We start from the raw sequence: 22,202 nt of genomic DNA, 5'->3' as shown, positions 1-22,202 counted from the left end.
TCCCCACCTTTCTAAACAGAGCACTGCAGATTCCATGTCCGTCTTGTCTTACGCGTTTTCTCACATGTATAAACAACAAAGATCATGGCAGCATGTTCTGCTTTCATGTCAATTTTAAACAAGGGTTTTTGGGGCATTTGCTTCACTTTTCATTTGTTATTAATCACAAAAAAGACTGTGGCACCTGCACAACAGTGATAATCAAACCAATAACAAGAAGCAAACAGTGAATTTGGACCGTCTTGTGTCCACAATGGCAGGAAGCTGGCAATAAGCCATTTAAATTACAGCACTAACTACAACACATCAGTGCATCAGAGTCACGGTGACATCCGGCTGCAGTGAAAATAGTTAGAAAGGACCGGAAGAGCTGGTGCACAGATAAGAGTGGTGTGACCTTCAGGGAGCAAAACAATCACACAGCTCCTGTGGGAGAGTTGATGTTGTTGTAAAGGATGAGGGGTGGAGGGTGTGGGAGGTTGGGTGCTTTGCCTCTCTGCACCACATCAACAAATTCACAAAATGTCTACAGAATAAAATTCTGAGATATTTTATTATTGGCAAATGTTCACCTCTCCGTTTGTGATGGCACATGATATTTGATCTCACGTGTTCCAGGTGATATTGCTGGTATTGTTCACGTTGCTTCACTGTCACATCTACTGTCATTACTTACTGTGACACTTGAATAGAAAGCATCATCACTACCGTGTTACTAAGTAGCATCAATGCCTTTAGTTGACACGCACCAACAGACATTTTCGGTACAAGTGGGGATACTTGCACTAAGATTAGCTGTGAGGGGCCATGACTACGGTGGTGTGGAGGGAGTGTTTTTCCACTGCACAGCACCCAAGCTAAAATAAGCTGTTTACCTTGATGACGAGTTGCCGGTGTTCTCGGTGCAGCCTGTCAACAGTCCATGAAGGCTGATTGCGCTTCTGCTATTTCGCCTTGCAATATCTAAAACTAATCAGATTCAGATAGTTTTTATTATTTTAATACTATGCAGAAGGCAATTTGAAACATTTGTCATGACTGATGGTCAAGTTAAGCTGCTAGTTAGCACTTTAAAGAGCATTTAAAAAAAACGCTGGTTATAAAAATTATTTATAAAATTAATCAACTTCTATTTTCTTCAAGAGAACTGGTTTAGAAATGGATATTGGTTTTCTCAGGCGACTACCTAGCTGCTGCATACTGAGAAAGCCCGTTGTTCAGAATCACAATCTGACTTTCATTTAGTTCTGCTGCTGTGTTACCTTGAGCTTCAGTGGATGAAACTCAAGGACATGTGATGGACCTAACATGGTCAATGCCATAAATGTAGTCAAATTTGAATTCTGACCTAGAAACAGCACAACTTCTGATGTCTCAAACTTTGTTTAAATGACAGCTTGAAAACATGATTCAGTTTGTATTTGGTCTTCTCTTTAGTGATACACATAAACCAAACCGGAACCTTTTCTTACAATGTAATATCACTACTAACGTGTGAATCTAAAGCCGGATACAGCTTATTCATATGTGTCACAAAACTCCATTGTTGTCTAAAAACTATTAAAGCCACATCAGTGAGTCACACAATCCCATTCTTTCTTTATAAGGAAAATATGGGTACTGTGGTTTATCTATAAACAGCTCCACAAGGCTCTGAGTAGAGCCTGCAAGGTCACAGCACCTCGGTGGAGTGACAATTAATTGACAACAACTCGAATGACATGATCCTTAAAGTTGTTTTCATAACACTAGCAGCATTGACTCTAAGGATGACAGTGATGTCAGGCCACATCAAACTGAAACATCTCCACAACTGCTGGCTAAATGACACTACGGGCACCACTCCTCATACGGACATTCCTGGTAATAACGGCATCATCATGTTCTGAAATTCAAAATTCCAAAACAATTATATTTTATTATTCTTATAGATTTTTTTCTCTGACTTGTCCCAGACTGAGCCACTGGGCTCGCCAAATGCTTCAATGAGATTCTCCAGCATATTTTTCTATTCTTAAAATTAACTTCTCTCTTTCCTTTTACCATTCCTCCTTCAAAACAAACTTTGGTTTCTGTCTTGGTGTATTACTCTCAATCTCGTTTACACTTGAAGTTGCAGACTGGGACTTGAAACAGACTCTGGGATTTTGACTTGAGTTGACTAGTCTGGACTTGGATCTGTCTTGGACTCAATAAAGGTGGACTTAAGTACAACCTTGTGGTATGCTAGCACTGCCATTAGACACACACTGACAGGTCTGCAGTTTTGCTATGCTGAACATTAAAACCACCAGGTAGTTTTAATGTTGTGGCTGACTGATGTACTTTATGTTTGTTAGAATGCTCCAAATGTTAGAATGCTAACAAGCTAAACTAAGATGGTGAACGTGCTAAACATCAGTAAGTATCAGTCTGTTGGTACTGTCATTCTGATGTACAAAGGTTCAGCATCAGAACTGGACAATTCTCATGAATATTTGCTTGTCAGGAGACAAGGTTGCACTCAACCCTAACCCTAATTCACATCAGTTCCATTATTGTGAAACATCAGTCAGGTGTTCTTGAAAGGTCAGTTAGAGCTGTTTGACATGAACTTGTGCAACACAGACTACAATGTGATGCAAGATTCTGTGAATGGCTTGCTTAACTCACCATCTGACGCTGACTGAATCTCTGCGCATAGTTTTAATCATCACAGTGACATTTGAGCTCAACAACAGTCTGTCTTACACAAATCCACAGCGACTACAATAGGAGCAGAAAAGAACCTCTTTCAGAGTTCAGGAATAGATAAACTGAACACAGGCAAGGTAAAAACCAATTGAATGCCTGCAGAGCTGCCCTATGGATTGTTTCAACTCTCCAGAGAGACACCAGAGAAAGTGTAAAGAAGGCAAAGCACGTTCCCCGATCCCTGCAGGTTTGCATAATGTGATGTCCAGCCACCATATGACCACTGAGGATTGCTGGGGATTACGTAAGAGCGGACAACCTGATTCAGAGGCAGACGCCCGAACCGTGCGACTGCCCTGTCCTTTGACTTCTGAACCCAGCTTAGCCAACTCTCACTCACATAGTTTAATCCCAGTCATTCATTCTTTCACCAACACCCTCTGGGAACAGCCTCTCTCCAGATTATCTGACGTCAAAACAGTGATGGCAGTAATCAAATTAAAGTTTTGCTGCATAATCCACCCCTCCACTTTTCTTTAGAGTGAGAGTGAGGGAGAGATCAGAGCAAGGGAGTCACACACTGACAGATGGGCTGTAGGAGTTAACAGTGCACAGTCAGATATGAAGCAGAGAGAAAGCTAATTGTTCCAATTAGTTTCTTCTATCTTATATGTGAAAGATCTGTTGTTTTCCAATGAAGGTGGACAGGTTCTCTGTGCTGTATAGCAATCTTGTTATCATGTTACCTTTGACAGCAACTTTCTATAAACCTGAGCTGAGGACCCAGGCTGTGCTGTGAAGTTAGATATAGGCCTGACTGGATGATACAGACAGTAACAACAACATAAGCATCTCAGGCATCCAGGTCACAGTTATCTAAGCAATATCATAGGATTAACTAGTTTAGCTACATTAAAAAGGATAGAAAGTAACACTAGCAGTGAATAGAACAGTGATAGAAAGTAAGAATAGCCAGATTTTCCACACACACATACTTCAGTGGTCTGTCCAGGTACATGTGGCCACCTTAAAAAATAAATAAATAAAAAATCTGTCCCAGACAACTCGCTATGCATTATCAGTTAAGTACAGGACAGATTCTTCTCTTTCCATTGCTCTACAACATAACAGTCATATTAATGCAAGGTTACGTCAGCTTCCCCTTGAAACATATTTACAGACTTGAGCTTTCTGTTGTGTGTTCATCTGACAGATTATCTGGGTTGTGTGTCCCCAGAGCAGATACATATTTGCTGATTAGCACTAATTATGGCTGTTTTTGGTTAAAATGTCAAACAGCAGCTCATATTAGCTGTCACTAACCAATATTCATTTTATAATTTCAATGGATGATAGGCCAAATGAAACTTGCTGTTGTCAGAAGCTTAATTCCACACACCACCTGTAGCCAAATACTGTAAGTGAGGAAAGAGGTGTCACTCTGTAACACCTGAAAAACGTGTATCTCTCAAAGTGAGACCTCTTCTCCTGTAAAACCACCAGCTGGTTTCAGAATCTCCCAGGAAAAATGTCAATAAATCCAGACAAGCTTTTCATTCTGAGCCCAGTGTTCAAACAGCTTTCAGAAAATAAGGAGTGTCAAAGATTCAGTAGACTGTTAAGGTGATAGCACAATCAAATATCTTACAATCAATATTTGATCTTCCTTTGCTATATTTAGGTCTACAGTACAGTACAGTACAGTACAGTACAGCAGCCCCTTTTTTTGCAAATTTACTAAATGTTATATTTAAAGAAATAACTGTACATAAAAAGAGAAATATAATTGAATTAATAAATTCCATACACAAACCTGACCTTATAATATTATTGGCCAAATAAGTGTGCTATCTTTGATTTAACTCTTCTTAGAAATGTAACTAACCCAGACTGTGTTAATCAAATGTAAAGCATCACTTCATTTAGTTGCAAAATATTTTCTGTTCACACATAACCTTCAATCATTCTGCCAACATAGCTGGGATTTTTAGATACACAATGAGAAGTCCTGTGTCTCACGAAGTCTCCCTCTGGCCAAAGCACTGTGGGAAACAGAGGCGGAGAGAATGTCGCAGGAACCAGTGTGCTGTAGCCAGGTTAAAGGCTAGACAGGAGTCAGACAACATCTAGAGTTCAGGACGTCCTAGCTGTCAGGCATTACAATCACTCTCACCCAAACAATCCCAATCATAACACCACTCCACACCCAGACAAAACAACCCCCGCCCTGAAAAAACATGGCTCTACAAGTTGGAATGGCTCAGTGTGACACATGTGGCAGGCTTAAGTGACAGAGAGAGACAAGGTGCACCTTTTTAAAATAATACCACTTATACAGTCATTTAATAAGGTAACTGTACCATCTTATGGAATCCAATGCAACAGCTCTGTGATAGATTCTACTTTTACAAGGTCCTAATTTCTTATTGTTTTGGAAACAAACACATGGAAGCTAACTTTATCATTAGGAGCAGCTCACAGAAAAGCTGTTCTGAACAGACTTCAGTCATAATAATATCATTTCCAAATGTGTCTTTTTTGTTTGGTTTTCTTTTGTGAGACCTTTAACAAAAAAAAAAGAGATCAGTTGGTATTTTCACACTGACATAGACAATTCTACCTTAAAAAAACAAACTCTCCTCCAAAGAACTCACCTATACCAACACAGAAGATATGTCTTGACCTTTTCAAGTCTTTATTTATCTTCATGTGACCATGTATGATGTCACCACACACATGGCTGCTACAATGCAACCTGTGCTCTCCAGGGTAACAGTGTTACTGTGACATTAGCTGTGTTGCTTTTGGAAATGGCTCAGTGATGAAGTACAATACATGCTTGAGCTGGTGCATGTCTGTAAAAAGAAAGTGGAGCAGTGAATCCAATATAGCTGCTCACCAGATCCCTGTGGAGCACCCAGTTGGCATGGAGGTAATGGATCCCATCCAGAATCTGATATAGGAGAGACTTCACCATCCCTCGGGGCAGCTGCATGGGTTTCTTGTTGGCCTTGGAGGCGCGGTGGAACTTGATGATGTGCTACAGGGCAGACAAAGGTTTCACCTCAGTTGTGCTTCTGTATCTGTTCATCTTAGAAGCTCATACAGCATGGCAACATTGTTTTTCACATCTTGGCAGTGTCTGGCATATTAAGTAAACTACAATCCTGTAACAGATCTATATGTGAATACTAATGGCAGACAACTGGATGCTACCCAGTGCAATCCAATGTGTGAATTCAGTGTTTTAATATTTTTGATAATTTGAACCCTGGGTGAAAGCCAAATACACCAATAATAAAGGTAATAAAAGAAACCTTTGCTATACGGAGCACAGGAAACGTTCTGTCTATTACAGTGTAAGAAAACAGAAAAGTTTTCTGTGACACAATTATTAGCATTTCTCTGTGACATGCATTAAGTAATGGCACAGAGACACTTACCCAAAGGTCATGTTCAGCATAGTCGAAGAGGAGCCAAACCTTCCTGTCGCTGTGAGACAAGAACACTTTCTGTAGGGCGATCACATTTGGGTGTTTCAGTTCTCGTAACAGCTGGAAGAAAGATGCAGAGTTGAGGTAAATCTACTTGATTGTAAGAGCGATATTACAGACAAATGGGTAGATTATTCAGATGAAACCAAAATAACAAGCATAGACATGTAATATTGAAAGAGATTAAGATTGTGTTTACTCCACATTGATACAAAACTACAATTCTCATGACGCTCTGAGGGATGTAAACAGGAAATGCCATGTTGCAGCAGATTCAGTGGGTTACATGTGCTGTAGGCTACAACCTGACCCTGATTTGCTTATAGCTTACATCTGTTTATCATTGGTCACCAGTAATCAAGACATTTATGAAATGCTAAAACATTATTAGATAAAGTAGTAGACTGATTTTGCATTTCACCCACAGCCCGTGTGCCTGCAGCAATTTAGAGGTGGACTTTGCAGTCCTCTTATTACACTTATTGATTTATTGATCAAAATAAGATCTATGAACAGCATATTTGTCATGAACACGACCTGACCCCAGTGCTGGTGAGTTTCTACACTCCTGTCCGTTCCTTGACCTGCAAGTTGAATCCTCCATCAAACGGAACAGACATCTGAGTCCTCCAGCCATCTATTTTTTTTTTTTTTTTTTTTGGTGTAGTCACATTTTGAACTGACACTAAGACTATTTAGCCAAAAGTCTGACATACAGTGGCAAGAAAAACTATGTGAACTTTTTGGAATTTCATGGTTTTCTGCATTCATTTGTCAAAAAATGTGATCTGACCCTTCATATGTCTTTATTGAGAACAACCATAAAAACCTCACACATAGTGCAAGTGGAAAAAGGATGTCAACTCTTCATGGACTCTAACTGGAGTCAGGTGTTCGCATAAGTTAAGAAAATTAGTTTGGAAATGTGGACTAGAGCTACTTCAACTGACAAAAACCACTCTAACTTTTTGAGTTTGCGCCACACAAGAAGAATAGACTTATGTGAGCCATGCCTCGCCGAAAGGAGCTTTCAGAGGATCTACAATCAAGAAAGGTTGATTTACATCAAGCTGGAAAAGGTTAGAAAGTGATGTCAAAGACTTTAGATATTCACCAGTCTCCAGTTGGCAAATAATCTACAAATGGAGACACTTTGGGACTGTGGCTACTCTAACAAGAAGTGGGCGGCCAGTCAAAATGAACCCAAGAGCACAACAGACACTCATTAATGAAGTAAAAAAATAAAAACATCCCAGAGACACAGGCAAAGATTTGAAGGCATCACTGGAACTGTCTAACATCAGTGTTCATGAGCTTAGAGTAGGTAAAACATTGAACTAGCAGGGTGTCTATGACAGGACACCACGAAGGAAGCTGCTGCTTATTACATTTACATTTACATTTACATTTAGTCATTTAGCAGACGCTTTTATCCAAAGCGACTTACAAGTGAGGAACAAGGCAAGCAAACAAAATCTAAGTCAAGAAGAAACAACATCAAAGCAAAGTGCTATCGAAAAAGTGTTACTGTTTCAAGAGATGTGAGAATGAAAGGGTAGAATTTTTTTTTTTTTTTTAAGTGCAAAGGAAGATGCGGAAGAGTTCTGTTTTCAGCAGTTTTTTAAAGATTGCAAGTGAGGTGGCTGAGCGTGCAGAGATAGGCAGCTCATTCCACCATCGTGGGATCACTGAGCTGAACAGTTTTCCTTGGTGTCGACTGTGTGGTGCTGGTACCACCAGACGATGTTCCCTGGTTGAGCACAGTGGACGGGAGGGGATGTAGACCTGAACGATTGAATTGAGTTAAGATGGAGCTGTGGAGTTAACCACTCTGTAGGCAGGAGACAGAGCTTTGAACCTGATCCTTGTAGCCACCGGAAGCCAGTGCAAAGATCTGAAGAGCGGTGTGACATGAGACCTTTTTGGTTGATTAAAAATGAGGCGTGCTGCCGCATTTTGGATCATCTGGAGGGGTTTGGTCGTGAATGCCGGTAAACCAATCAGTAGTGCATTGCAGTAATCCAGGCGAGATAAGATCAACGCCTGTACAATGAGTTGGGTTGTGTACTCCGTCAGATAGGGTCTGATCTTTCTGATATTGTGGAGGGCATAATTAAATTATTATGAAGCATTACTAAGCATTAAGCATTATTAAAAACATTGCTGCACACCTGAAGTATGCCAAAGAGCACATTGACACTCCACAGCTGTATTAGCAAAATGTTTTGTAGACTAATGAAACTACGAGGGTCATTCAATAAATAAGGTTAATTTTTCGGTATAAGGACTGTTAATACAGATAGAAGCTTACTTTTTTTTTTTAATTCAGTTTTTTGTTTTACTTCTTTTTCACATGGATTTAATTTCTTTTGCAAATTAAAAAAAAACCTTGAGAGTTTTGGCGATTAACAAAGATGGCCGACCAAGAAGCATGCTCCAGGATTGAACAGCGGTCAGTTATCAAGTTTTTGGTTGCTGAAGGGTGTAAACCCGTTCAAATTCAGAGGAGAATGTCAACTGTGTATGGTGCCACATGTTTCAGCCCTTAAAGAAGGACAGAGCAGTGTTGAGGATGAAGGTAGGCCTGGGAGGCCTACAGAAGTGAGGTCTCCTGAGGTGATCGCATCAGTCAATGACCTCATTCAGTCTGACAGAAGGGTGACAGTGGATGACATTGCAAGGACTTTGAAGTGAAAAGTAAGGTTCCCAGTAAGTAAGCTTCTATCTGTATTAGAAGTCCTTATACCGAAAAATTCACCTTATTTATTGAATGACCCTCGTATATTGAACTATTTGTAAAAAACACAAAACACTACATCTGGTGTAAAAAAGTCACTGCATATCATCATGAAAACATCAACCCAAATGTAAGTATGGTGGAGGAGGTGATTTGGGCCTGCTCTGCTGCATCAGCTATGCAATGACTTCAACAGAGTCACACACATGAAGCAGTTCTGTCTGGAAGAATGGACTAAAATTCCTCTTGAACAATGTTCAGGTCTAATCCACAGCTACAGGAAGCACCTGGTTGAGGTTATTGCTGCCAAGTTGTCAACCCGTTATTAATTCTAAGGGTTCACATACTTTTTCCACTATCACTATGAGGTTTTTACGGTTGTTCTCAATAAAGACATGAAAGATCAGAGTATTTTTAGGCACATTGTATTTGTTAATAATATTGACTTAGATGAAGACTAGATCACATTATATGACCAATTAACGCAGAAAACAATGAAATTCCAAAAGGTTCACATACTTTTTCTTGCCATTGATTGAACCCAAACATGATTTCTAAATCTCTACCCAAACCTGAACAGAACCACAGGGTACCAACGGGTCAGGTTCAATTTAGGCAGCCACCCTCTACTCCAGCCACAAAAAATAAATAAAATGCAACAAGAAGGCATCCAAATTTTAAATTATTGTGACCTGTGAAAGCAGCTTAAAAGGAACAGCATGAAACATCTAATGTTTTCGTTTCATTTATCAGTGAGTCTCTGGCTCAAGGCCTAGTGAAGGTTAGCAGTAAGACAGCTGCATAATGGAGGACTTCTTCTGCAAATAATGGATAATGGAGGAAATCTGCTCCGTCTTTGTAACTGGTTCACAGGTCTTACACACTCCCTGTCACACGGTGCCATTTGCTGACCCATCAAACACAATCCGTACTCGGCCACAGCCTCTATATCTCCAGGGTGATCCAGTTGGAAGGGAGACAGAAATGAAACAGTCAACACAGAATCCCACTCATTGGATGAATTATTAATTTGTGCAGTAAGTATTGACTGTACTTCACATACAGGAAAAACAATGCAGATGCTCACATTAAGGCCTTGGTTGTTTCTTTGACATGTTATTAAGTTTAATACTTAATTTGGGCCTTTAGTAGTGTTTCAGTTTATTGCTCACAAGTAGTCCATTGTAAGTCTTTCAGATTTTTAACTGTACTATCTGTGTTTTGGCAGCAATAACCTACAACAAGTTCAGGGTAAACACATGTACATAGTAATTTCCGTTTGTCCTGAGATGGACACGGACTATGGACAGGGACAAATAGTTTCTCTTCATACTCAATTTTAGGGGTATGGATATAGACATAGGGACATTCTACAAATGCACAACAAAAAGCAGAATTTAGAACATTCAGAAAATTTCCTGCCTGGTTACAAGCATACAGCAACCACTACAAAGCTTTCCTGTTGTCATATAGTAGTCATTTTAATACTTTTTATACTTTTTACTTTACTTGAAACAGCGCTATGGACAAGAAAAGCACACTTTGCATTAGTGGATTGGACACTGACCTTTTGTCAATCAGTACCAAAATCATTGTCTGACTTTGCCATAGAACAAGCAGCTTGTTGTGTATGACCCTCTGAAAGCTAATGACAAACATATAATTAAATCATCAATTTAAATACACTGTAGGTTCATATGACTGGATCAATGCAACAACAATAACATATTTCTAATTATATGTAACCTTAGCTTAGGAAACATTATAGAGAGAGAGATCAATTGAGGGGAATAATACAGGAATTGTATGCAGGCTGTTTGATTCAGCTCTCAGATGGGGAAATGACTTTTGTGTTTAATCCACAGGCTCTAACAGGGCATTGTGGAATGAGCCCGGGGCTTAGGGCTTGAATACCCCAGCTTTGAGGCAACGCTTTGAATTCTGAGGACCGTATGCTGGACGAGACTGTCGACTAACCATTAGTAAAATGCTAATAAATGTTGTCAGAACTCCAAATGGTAAATCAACAATAAGCTGGTATTACAAATACTGCGTCGGAAACAGTAGTATGGTTGTGAGCTTCAAGCCCTCAGACAGCACTGCATTAAAAACAGGAAGGATTCTGTGAGGTACATCACTGCATGGGCTCAAGAATATTTTCAAAAATCACTGCCTGTTATCACAGTTCACTGTGTCATCCAAAAATTTGGATTCTCATTTTGTGTGCTGTTTAGCACATGCACATGGACACACTTTAATAAAAATTGAAGGTTAAGCAATACACATTCCATTCCATTGTGACCACATGCCTTAGTCACCAACACAAACTTTTAGGACAACAATAATAATTCCCGGGTTACAGACAGACCATTGCAAAGAAAACATGTTGTCATTGTCTTGTGCAAAATATGCAAATATCCCAGTTAATTCTGACTTTAAATATGACTTGAAATCTTTGCCAGTTGATCTGCAAAGAGTACACACCTAACTAGTAAACTGTGGACAGAGCACTAAAACTTCTGTCACCATTCAAACCCACTAATCCCGCAAGAATAGAAATATTTGCATGTTATTGTACCAAAACAAACATGGATGGCAACCAGTGGTTTGGATTGTTTATACGAGACGCACAATATGACTTTTTATGTCAACTGCAACCAAAAACAACCAATACGCACGTATTACCATTGCCATTTGCCGACGTCTAGTGGCTGAAGTGAACTTTATCAAGGTACCTGGTACTTACAGATAAAATATTATCGTTCTGATTCCAATATTGGATGGTTTGTTAATACTATAAAATTGACAATGCATTAAAAAAAGCATCTCCTAATATCTGCAGATGTGTGTTCACCAATCGGCCAACAAAATCAAGGTTTACATGTCTCAAAATGTTTTTCATTAAATGTAAATGTGTTTTTACAGAGTAATAGATATACATGGATAACATTACACTCACATGCAAGTTTTGATTTTTTTCTTATTCTCAGAAGAAGAAAGTAAGTAAGAAACAACATAGACATGTGGGCGTTGCACATCAAGTTTTCACAGTAAAAGCTCTGTTAGCTTGCAGTCTGCACTTAGTGCACTGTGTAATACAGAAAGTGAATACTTTTAATAATAAACGCCCACACCACTGATCTTGTTTACAATCTCCAGAGGGATTAAGCAGACCTCCAATCAGCTAGCTTATTAATGTTAGGTCGACATTAAAAGCTGTGCTCTCTGTGCTACCTGCAGTCTGGTCCCAGGACACACAGTAAGTTCAGATATTATTTATTTGTTTGTGTATCCTGGTTAATACCACACTATTGTCAGACCCCTTTAATTGATACATCTTCACAGTGTTTCATTTTTTCAATGTGGTTTTTAACAGAAGACAAATACCAAAAACGTATCATTGTTCCATTATTTATGGATGAAACGGTAATGTTTTCTAATGTATTTACTAATGTTGATGACCACACAGGATAGCTGAGTTAAAAACCACCTGGAGACGGAGATCTTTCCTGGACCAGTTACCAAACAGTCTCCGCCAAGGCACCTGGCAGCACACCTGACTCAGCCAAAAAGAAAGCATGTCGGCTGAAATCACCTTGTCTCCCAGCTTAGTGTAAACTAAGCTTCAATGTTCAGGACATGGACACAAACAGGGTAACACTGCGTTGTTACACTTTTGTATATGTGGACATATGCCACTCTTTCTGTTCTGGTTAAGCTGACTTCTATGTATAGGCTATGAAAACATCCCTACACATTTTTATGTAAAACACAGTAACAAAACTACAATTTTCTCTCCACAGTCTTCTCACATACCACCCTATTTAACCATCAGGAAGGAGTAACTGAAGGCCTTTCACAGCTGACAGAGTTGGAATGTCAACTGGTGGCAACATGTATGTTGAACAGCTGTTATTGTCCAACAGGCACTGCCCCAACAGGATGTATGTCCTGAACCAAGACACAAACATATATTAGTCCAATAGCAAAATATATGAGAGCTGTAAAATAATAATTGCTTGTATAATTGCCTTGCATACAAAAAGTCAACATAATATTAGAAGCATGTTGAGTCAGGTGCCCAGTGTGTTTACATACAGCAATGGTTTCAGATTAAATCAGGCTTTCCTGCACTCCGCTATTCTGACTGGTCAGTGACATTAGCAGTGGCATTCACTGGTAAAATGTCACAGCTAGGTCAATAGATAATGGTCCTCTGTTTACCACGACAATGAATTTGAGATGAAACACTTAAGATGCGAGTGTCTTTCAGCTTTATTTCAAGGGGTTTGAGAAAAGTGTATACATACCACCATATTTGTGTTGCACGCACATCTAGCAATCTGTAAAGTCATTTTAAAGAACTTAACACAGAAACTCATTTTTTAAAGACTTGATCAACACGCATTTGTGGACATAATGAGGCACATTGTCACCTGACAAATGTTAGGTGATGTTAAGGAAGTAGTCTTTTTTACAAACCCTAAGCATGTTTATTTAGTTCCTAAACCTAACCCAGACATCTTTGCGCCTAATCCCAACCAAATCACTTTGTTTGCACAGTTGTTGTCCAGAGTCTTCGACTGTTTAGGGTGAAATAAGTGTAAATGAGTCTGCTGCCATTTTGATATCACACAGGAGGTAGCTGCCGTTTTGGCAACTGACAGCAGCATAAAAAAAGCACTAATAGTAGGTAAACATGCATATAAACAAGACCAACTTTTAAGTTGTCACTGCAAATGTTTAAAAATAAAGAACATACACTCACTGTTTGTTTGGCCTCAAGGTTACAAACTGTGTTATTTGGTGAACATTGCATGTAAATAGAAACTTTGTTTCCATGAAATGCCACAGGGATCACCTTCAAGTAAGAACATTTGCATGTCCGGTTGTTCCGACTTTAAGTATCTTGTTTCATCCAAACACTGTTTACTGTAACATACATACATCACAGCCGGAATCTACAGAAGGTTTTTTTTAATCGACATTAAATAAAATAGAATGCAATGGAACGTATGATGCCTCTAAAAGGTCCAATTCTATTAGAATTTAACTTGAAAGCTTACATCTCAAAAAGTGCAAACTTGGCGTGGTAGCATAGGTGACAAAACCATAATTGCTCTCCTCAAATAGGCATGTTGGAGCTTGTGTTACACCAACAGAGAAACAGGTGACAGTGGCAACAACCAACTCAAACACCATTCAGTGACCCATTATCAACATCAACATGAAATTACTCAAATGTTTCCCTGTGTTGGTTATACTGACACTGCTTGGTCTCACATGATGGTAGCAAAACAGCTTGGAGCAGCAGATTGTCTCAAGCCATCTGACGCATTACCGTATGTAAAACATATACTTATCTCAGATGCAAATAAATATTTTTTAAAGGGTTTACCTTGTTCATTTTGCAAGTTCAGTGTTTGCAAGCTGCTGGTATATTAACATAACACAGTAATACTAAGTTCTGGAAAAATGGCCCTGCAGGACATAATCACATGTCTATAATCTTAACCACAGAAAGTTGGGTGTCCTGTAAAAAAGTTCTACGTGCAGAAAATGTGACTAATGTATCCGTGCTATTAGCCAAAGGCCAGTTAGACATGTTTCAACATATATATGTGTATGCATGTGTGTGTCAATGGTAAAAAGAATGAGTAATACAGGAATTGCTACATTAACCTTAGGGTCTTTAAACCTTAATGTGGAATGCCTAGGACAGGGGTCAGCAACCTTTAACACCCAAAGAGCCATTTGGACCCGGTTTCCACGGAAAAGAAAACACTGGGAGCTGCAAATACTTTTTGACATCTAAATTGAAGATAATGGGTTTTTTTTAAACCTTTACATTTTGTATACACAACTTTAGTGTGTTTCTTGTGGCATGTATTTTAGTGGTACAGAGAAAATTTAATTTAATTTATGTATTAAACACATTTTAAACAAAGAAATAATGGCCAAAAAAAAAACAAAAAAAACAAACACGCTGAGTTGAAGGTCTTTTTCAAATGTATCAAAAAGCTGAACTTAAATTATCCAGGTAGTAAACAGAAAATGCCCTGAGCCGTCATCCTTATATCGCCTTTGGACTGTCGGAGCGTGTAGCGGAGCCTTGACATGAATTTAAAAAGTTAATTGGAAAAAAAGCACTATGTCACTAAACACTGAAAAATAAATATTTGCAACATATCTGCATACACATTTTATTTTATCTGCTCCTGAACCTCTGCGCACAGAGCTGTACGAAGTCACTTTCATCTTTACGCAGGACTGTAAGCTGTCGTCTGTGAGCGGTGTTTGTTTTTAACGTGGTTCATGATGGAGAATAGCTGCTCACATACGTATGTCAAGCCGAAGATTGACAGGGCTCCATGTAAATATTTCTTCATGTTTATGTAGGTGTCGGGGATAAATTCCATGTTTCAAACACGAGTTTTTCTGTCTTATTTGTGATTCTGTATTAAATTAAATACTTATACTTTATTTTCCCAAGCCCATGTGGAGCCGCAGTATAAGTATAAAAACCTTCGGAGCCACAGGTTGCCGACCCCTGGCCTAGGATATTTGAACATTCAAGCTTCTTTCTTACTTGTGGTCCAATGTTCTGTAAAAATATTTTACTATTTTGCACTATGAAAAGATGACTGAGTTAAACAGCTTGAATTCCTGTGCCAGGTCATTGCATAGACTTGGAGCCCTGAGGCTTAGTACCCCTAAGTTTTTAACTGGGATGCTGACACAATTAGAAGCCTACTGCCTAAAGATTGCAAATTTTGTTATGTATATATTTATATTACATTACATTATAAGTAATCAATAAAATCTTCAAATAAACAGGGAGCTAATGTAGAGAGGAATATATTGGTGTAATGTGGTTAAAGCTCCCTGTTCAGCAGCCTACCAGCTGAGTAGATTTACTGATGTTTGATCTTTTTGTTTAAGACAGCAGAAAGACTTTTAAACATACATTAACATACAGTAGATTAGTAGGTCAGTGGGTCAATTCCTGGTTCCTCCTGGCTACATTTTGAGGTGTCCTTGAACAAAACACTGAACACAGAAACTGTCTGGGAGCTGGCCAACAACAATTTCACCAATAGAATTAATTAAGTATATCATTATTATTATCATATTATTAACTTTTACAATATTCCTAAAATGAAAAGAAGGATTTGACAAGTTTTTCACATTATTGTAAAGAAAGTAGCGAACTATGATCCATAGGTGTGACAGGAAGGTACAACTGTGTGTCATCAGCAAATTAATGAAAAAATACCAAGAATTGAGGCACACCATACTCGGTAGGACAAGGAAGAAAGACAACATTTAAAAAAATGATGAAAACCTGTTAAATGTTGTGCAGGTTATAGCCACCCAGTGCCTCAATCTATCCAACAGAATTCCATCTATTAATAACAATATTAAGGGTACATGCATGGCAGTGTCTGGAGGGCAAGTGAAAAAAAAGTAGAGTATAGACAGATAAAAGATAGTCAATCACATAGGGAAGACAGCACAATGTACTGCAAGTTTCCTCATGGATGGGTGAACACCACGCCCTGGGAAATAAGGGGACTGATTCTAAAAAGGGTCAATGTTGTGAATAAATCCAAGGTTGTGTGGTCAACAGACTGAAGCCAGGTATGGAAATTAAACAACTGTAAAGACGATTATGACTGCAATCTGTTCATAATGACTGATTGGACCTAGATTTCATTCCGGCTCAGTCTCTGCTGCCAGTCACATTAAGTGTGTGTGGTGTAAAGAGTCTTATGAACGAAAAGTCTTAAGAACCAACCACTGCCAGTTGGCATGATATTAATCACTGACACGGGAACGTCAAAATCGAAGGAACCTAAACTACAGCTTTACCTGAAGTTAGTTTTACAAAGCCATTCCAGCTCCATTTTCCTGTGTAGGCTCTATAATTCGCCTTGTCCACACCTCATCCACATCTCACCTAAAATCAGTACTTTGTCCTTTTTTCCGGCGCTAGTGTCACTGCTTATCAAAGGTACATGCTACCGGTTGGTGTCCATGTGTTGCCCACAGTCTACTCATTCATCAGGTGTGTGCTGCTTCCATACTCTCAAATATTCAAAATGTGTGGTGGAAACAGTATTTAAGTGTGAACTGTCTAGTCTTTGAAAGGCTTAGCTAGTCTTTAGCAGGCCTTAAAAATCTCTCTTAAGTGTCCCATACCTCAGAGTTAATACAAGGTGCATGAGAGGAGTGCCTTACTCCTTTACTCTAAGCCATGACCACAGCTGCTCAGGTTGAGACAAAGTCATGCTGAGAGAAAAAGCACACACTGTGTTCACTAACTCACTAATGACTCCCGGTGGTTTCAGGTCACTGACCTTCAAGTAACACTTTTAGGTAGCCTATGTGATTTCAATTTGAATTAGAAGGAAACCATCTAGCAAACAAGATGTTCAATCGAGACTGAAAACATCTGATGCTATATTTGGTTTTAGACACCTGAAACCAAAAAACATCATATAGACAGTAATGTGGCTATCACTTAATAACTGAGGCCAAAATGTAAGCAGGTCACCCACCCTACCCACTGTCCCCCACACTCTGCTTGGTCTAACATGCTTTCAAGTTTTTATCTAATTTCTTTTCCTATTTTTACATAATTTTCTTTTAACATATATTGTTTGGTTTATACTAATACTACAACACGAAACGTTTGGAACAGTAAATGCCATTTACCTTTTACCAGGCCTCCATAAGGTGGGAAGCTGGACGTAATGGGTTGGTTGTGGTGGTGTCATTTCCATGTCCCTGAACCACAGCACAAGACGGTGGATGTTTGTGTCATGATTTCATTACAACTAAAATATGTTTGTTGCCTAGGTTTCAGAAGCATTTCACCCTTATGATTTACTGAAGATGCTCCACCTCTTAATGAACAGCTTCTTGCATTTCATTAACCTTATGTTTCAGTTATTAATGTGGGCTAACATTATGAGTTCTTGAGGGAGAATGGGAACAGACTTGTCGACTAAATTCCTTGATAATCCTACTAAAAATTAGGTTATACTTGACCTCAAACCTCAGGGACAAACCACGAAAAACATGCTGGCCAAACTGCCATCTATGAAAAGGGGCCACCGTGCCATGATATTATACGTTATGGATGTAACATTAAGCTCCTAGTACACTCCATCAGAACTGCTTGTCAGATGATCAAATTGCTTCTGAGCTATTTCAGTAACTTTCCCACCCACACACTTGAGGCTGTGATTGGTCAGCTGCACAGTAGTAAGAAAAGAGTTCAATTTCTCTCTCCAGCTCTAGTTTTCATTCTTTTCTCTTTCCGTGGCAGAAATTACTACTACAATTCATGTTACTTTTAGGTTGCACAACTGATTTCTACAAACACTTTTCATCCTGACCTTAAAAGCACTTCTGGCTGGCTGCTGTGTTCACAGGCTGATTGAAGGAAGGAGTGTAAGTGAAAGCTCTAGTGAAATATTACTGTACAGTGAACATGTTCTTGACGTTATCATGACTGAATAGACTGTAAATAGCACTGAACAACTGAGTAAATTTCCTTTTTGAATGAACATGCTGCTCTGTTGCCGATAAGATAGGTAGCTGCAATAATGCATAGTGAGCATGAAAAAAACTGATTTGAACGTACAGTTTCTGCCATGTAAGTAGCAATATTGTAAAGTCCAGAAACAGGGCTAATCAGGTAATCTTGTGACAGGCAAGCTAATGTCAAAGATGGTGCCTCAAGATGATTAAAACAATAATACTAAGCTGGAATAGGCCTACAGTTCAGTGACAGAGTCAGTGATTCTGTGCAAGCAGCCAGAGTTTGGAATAACATGTATCATTTGATGGATGACAGGAGTATCCAGCCTCTGCTACTCCTGTTGGTTGTAGCAGCAAGGCTAACTTGTCAAGGCTAAGAAAAAAGATAAAGACTAATCACGTCCTTCTCAACACACTGTCTTGTATCATATACAGTATGAAGAAAAAGTAAGTGAACCTTTTAAATGTTGTGGTTTTCTAGATGAATTTGTCATAAAATGGGATCTGATTTTCAGCAGATAATCAGAGTCAAGAGTATTAATTATTATATAGTATTATTAATTATATATACAATATATTTATATATTTTATGAGTTATTATTTTAGGTACATCCTATTTGTCAATACTCTTGACTTAAAAGATAATAAAATTATGTTTTATGACAAATTAATGCAGAAAATTGCAAAAGGTTCACATACTTGCAGGGGACATCTTTTGATACACTGAGCTGCTCTCCTCTCATCTGCCACCTTTGCATGCCATAATTTTGTGTCTGCTATCTCCCATGGTTCTGCTTCTTCCTCTTTGTCTCTCTTTCTCTACATTTCTTATATACTTCTGTAGGTATCCCTGGCCTCAGAGCTCAATGTTTACAGCATACAGTTATTGGCCCAACCACTGTTTTGCTGCTTGTTCTTCTTTTGTTGCTTGAGGCAGATGGCTGCTCACCCTGAGCCTGGTTCTGCTGGAGGTTTCTTCCATTAAAGAGTGTTTTTCCTCTCCACTGTCGTCTGCTGCTGCTCAAGTGGAATTTGTTGGGTTTCTACATAATTCTATTTAGTTGTATAGTTATATTTTGTAAGGTCTTGTAAGGTGCTGTATAAATAAACTAAACGGTACTGAATTGATATAACTGGTAACTATGAGTAGGACTAGGGATAAAAGCTGAACTACTGTGCAGGCTGTGGCATTCAGATGAAACTGCCACTCAAGCCAGTGGGGGCAGCCACAGCAGCTTGGTCTAGGCAATTACAATGCCTCGGAAAAAAAAAAAAAAAAAAACAGAGGCTGGCTCTATGCCAACCTGTCATGGGGCCTTACAGATTTATGACAGCATGACCTGATGCTCACTATGGGGCCCAGCGAAACCAAACTAACACAAGTAATTGGCTTATAAGGAAATGCTTGCCCAACCTCTGGCACATTTAACTGTGTACTGACAGCTATCAACAAAAGTAACAATATCCACTAAGTTTTTGAGCAACAACACTGGCAGAACGGTTAGGTTTCATGTGAAAGAAAAGCCCACATGAAAACTAAGTCTGCCTTGGATCATCCTACATGAGAACTGATTAATGATTTCCCTCATGCAGCTGGCAAGCAGCGGGTCGATAAATCCACTTCAAGCTGCTCTGTGCAGGGCTCTGCCTGCCACTGGTTACAGACAAACACTGCAGCTCTGTTTGAGGTGGCCATGTATGCCAAGTCCTCTCCCTCCAGAATGAATAGTGACAGCCACTGGCTCAGTGAGACATAAGTACACCAGCAGCAGCAGTATACATTTGGTGTTATTTATTTAAATACTGCTGACTGGGCTTACAGGCAGCAGGCTGCAGCTCCAGGAGCAATGAGTTTAGTGCATGATCTATAAATATTAATACAATGATGCATCAGATCAGAAGCACATACAAGACATCTTCTGTTGCTACATTTATTTTACTGCAACAGCTGTAGCAGATTTGAATAAACATTTACATGTGTACTGTATTTAAGAAATGAACTCCTCCATTAAACTGACAAAGAGTCATTAGCTCTCACTGATTCCTTAGCAACCATGTGTCTGCACTTTCTGACCTCCACCCTCTACAAATACAACTAAAATATGTTTGTTTGCATAGTGATCAGCATGCTTTTAAAGAAAAGCTGATGAGCTCTCATGGAGACTGAGGCAGAAAACGTGATGCCTCATCTCTTGCTGGAGCATAATTTTATGTTTCTACCTTGGTAGAGGTGGAGGTGAGAGGCTGTGCAGTCAAATTATTACTACATAATTTTCTCCCAGTAGATTATTATTACTTAAGGAGTGATTGCATGTTTATCTTAAAAAAGAAAAAAGCTAAATAACAGCCTTCAGTTATTTGAGCCAGTGCTGGTACTGCTTTTGCCCACATGTGCAGCTGTGGCAGCCAGGAAAAAAGGGAAATATTTATGAGGTCAGAACATTCAGCTAAACAAAAGCCATTGTCACCGAGAGGGAGAACAAGCCTCATTTCATGGTAATAATAAAATTTATGAACAATGTTTCAATTCATAAAGGTCAAATTGAATGGCGGGAACAGAAGTGAAACAGGAGCAGGTGGGTGAATGACTTACAATAATAATTAAACCACTGGAGAGCCCTTGCCTTCTGAAATTGGATAATTATGTTTTATATTATATTATATTATATTATATTATATTATATTATATTATATTATATTATATTATATTATATTATATTATATATACAGCATCATACTGTCACAATCCCTGCCCACCCTAGACCCAGTTAGTTTTATTTTCCTGTTTCTGCTCTCACAGACTCACTCAAACTTATCAATTAAGTGGAAAGAGCTGTCTGTGGATTTTAGAGAAAAATGTGGAAAAACAGGGACAATCTCAAGGCTACAAGTTCATCTCCAGAGATCCTAATGTTCCTCAGTCCACTGTGGGCAATATCATCAAGAGGTTTACAGCCCAACCGACATGGACACCAACCGGCCCAACCTCCCTGGACGTGGATAGAGCAAAAACAATGAAAAATTACCCCAAAGGATTGTTCGAATGGTGGATAAAGAACTCAGATTAACTTCCAAAGTAATTCAAGCTGATCTGCAGACACATTTTACAACAGGGTACAACAGTGTCAGCTTGCAGTGTCTGTGGCCATCTGAATGAAAAAAGACGCAATAGTAGGAGAACCAGGAGGGGAAAAAAAGTAAGACTGGAGTTTGCAAAAACTTATGTGACAAAACCACAATCCTCCTGCGAGAACATACTGTGGACAGATGAGACAAAAAAAAAGAAGTGATGCCTTCAAAGAAAAGAACACAGTCCTTACAGTTAAACGTGGTGTAGGTTCAAAGATGTTTGGGGTTGCTTTGCTGCTTCTGGCACTGAATGCCTTGACTGTGTGAACGGTGTGAAATCTGATCATTATCAAAGAATTGTGGGGCATTCTGGGTCTTCCAGCAGGACAATGACCTGAAAAAGCACTCAGAAATGGTTACAAACAAAGCCCTGGAAAGTTCTGAAATGGCCAGCAATGAGTCCAGATCTGAATCCCATAGAAGACCTGGAGAGAGATCTCAAAACCGCTGTATTGAGAACGCATCCTTCAAATCCGAATGACCTGAAGCAGTTTGCAAAAGAAGAGTGGTCTAAAAGAGGTGTAAGAAACTCATTCATGGTTACAGGGAGCGATTGATTTCAGTTATTTTAAGAGGGTGCTAACAAATATTAAGTTAAGGGTGCCAATAATTTTGTCCAG

General features: G+C 39.1%; 1 protein-coding gene and 1 long non-coding RNA gene across 2 annotated transcripts in view; one reads left to right on the top strand and one right to left on the bottom strand.

Moving 5' to 3' along the window:
• cdk19 (cyclin-dependent kinase 19) overlaps positions 1-22,202 on the bottom strand; it is a 57,445-nt gene that overhangs the window by 22,605 nt on the left and 12,638 nt on the right. Inside the window, exons 3-4 of the mRNA XM_026341003.1 lie at positions 6,117-6,227; positions 5,573-5,713 (exon numbers count right to left, since the gene is read on the bottom strand). Coding sequence (XP_026196788.1) covers positions 5,573-5,713; positions 6,117-6,227 — 252 coding nt within the window. The remainder of the gene's footprint in view (positions 1-5,572; positions 5,714-6,116; positions 6,228-22,202) is intronic.
• LOC113149130 lies at positions 11,980-13,597 on the top strand. The gene is made up of 3 exons (XR_003297557.1): positions 11,980-12,163; positions 12,374-12,558; positions 12,708-13,597. It is a non-coding gene; the product is annotated as an uncharacterized LOC113149130 (long non-coding RNA).

This window comes from Anabas testudineus, chromosome 24, assembly GCF_900324465.2.
Source record: "Anabas testudineus chromosome 24, fAnaTes1.2, whole genome shotgun sequence".
Taxonomy (NCBI): Eukaryota; Metazoa; Chordata; class Actinopteri; order Anabantiformes; family Anabantidae; genus Anabas; species Anabas testudineus.
Note: the sequence above shows the minus strand (reverse complement) of the source record. Positions and strands in the feature narration are given on the sequence as shown.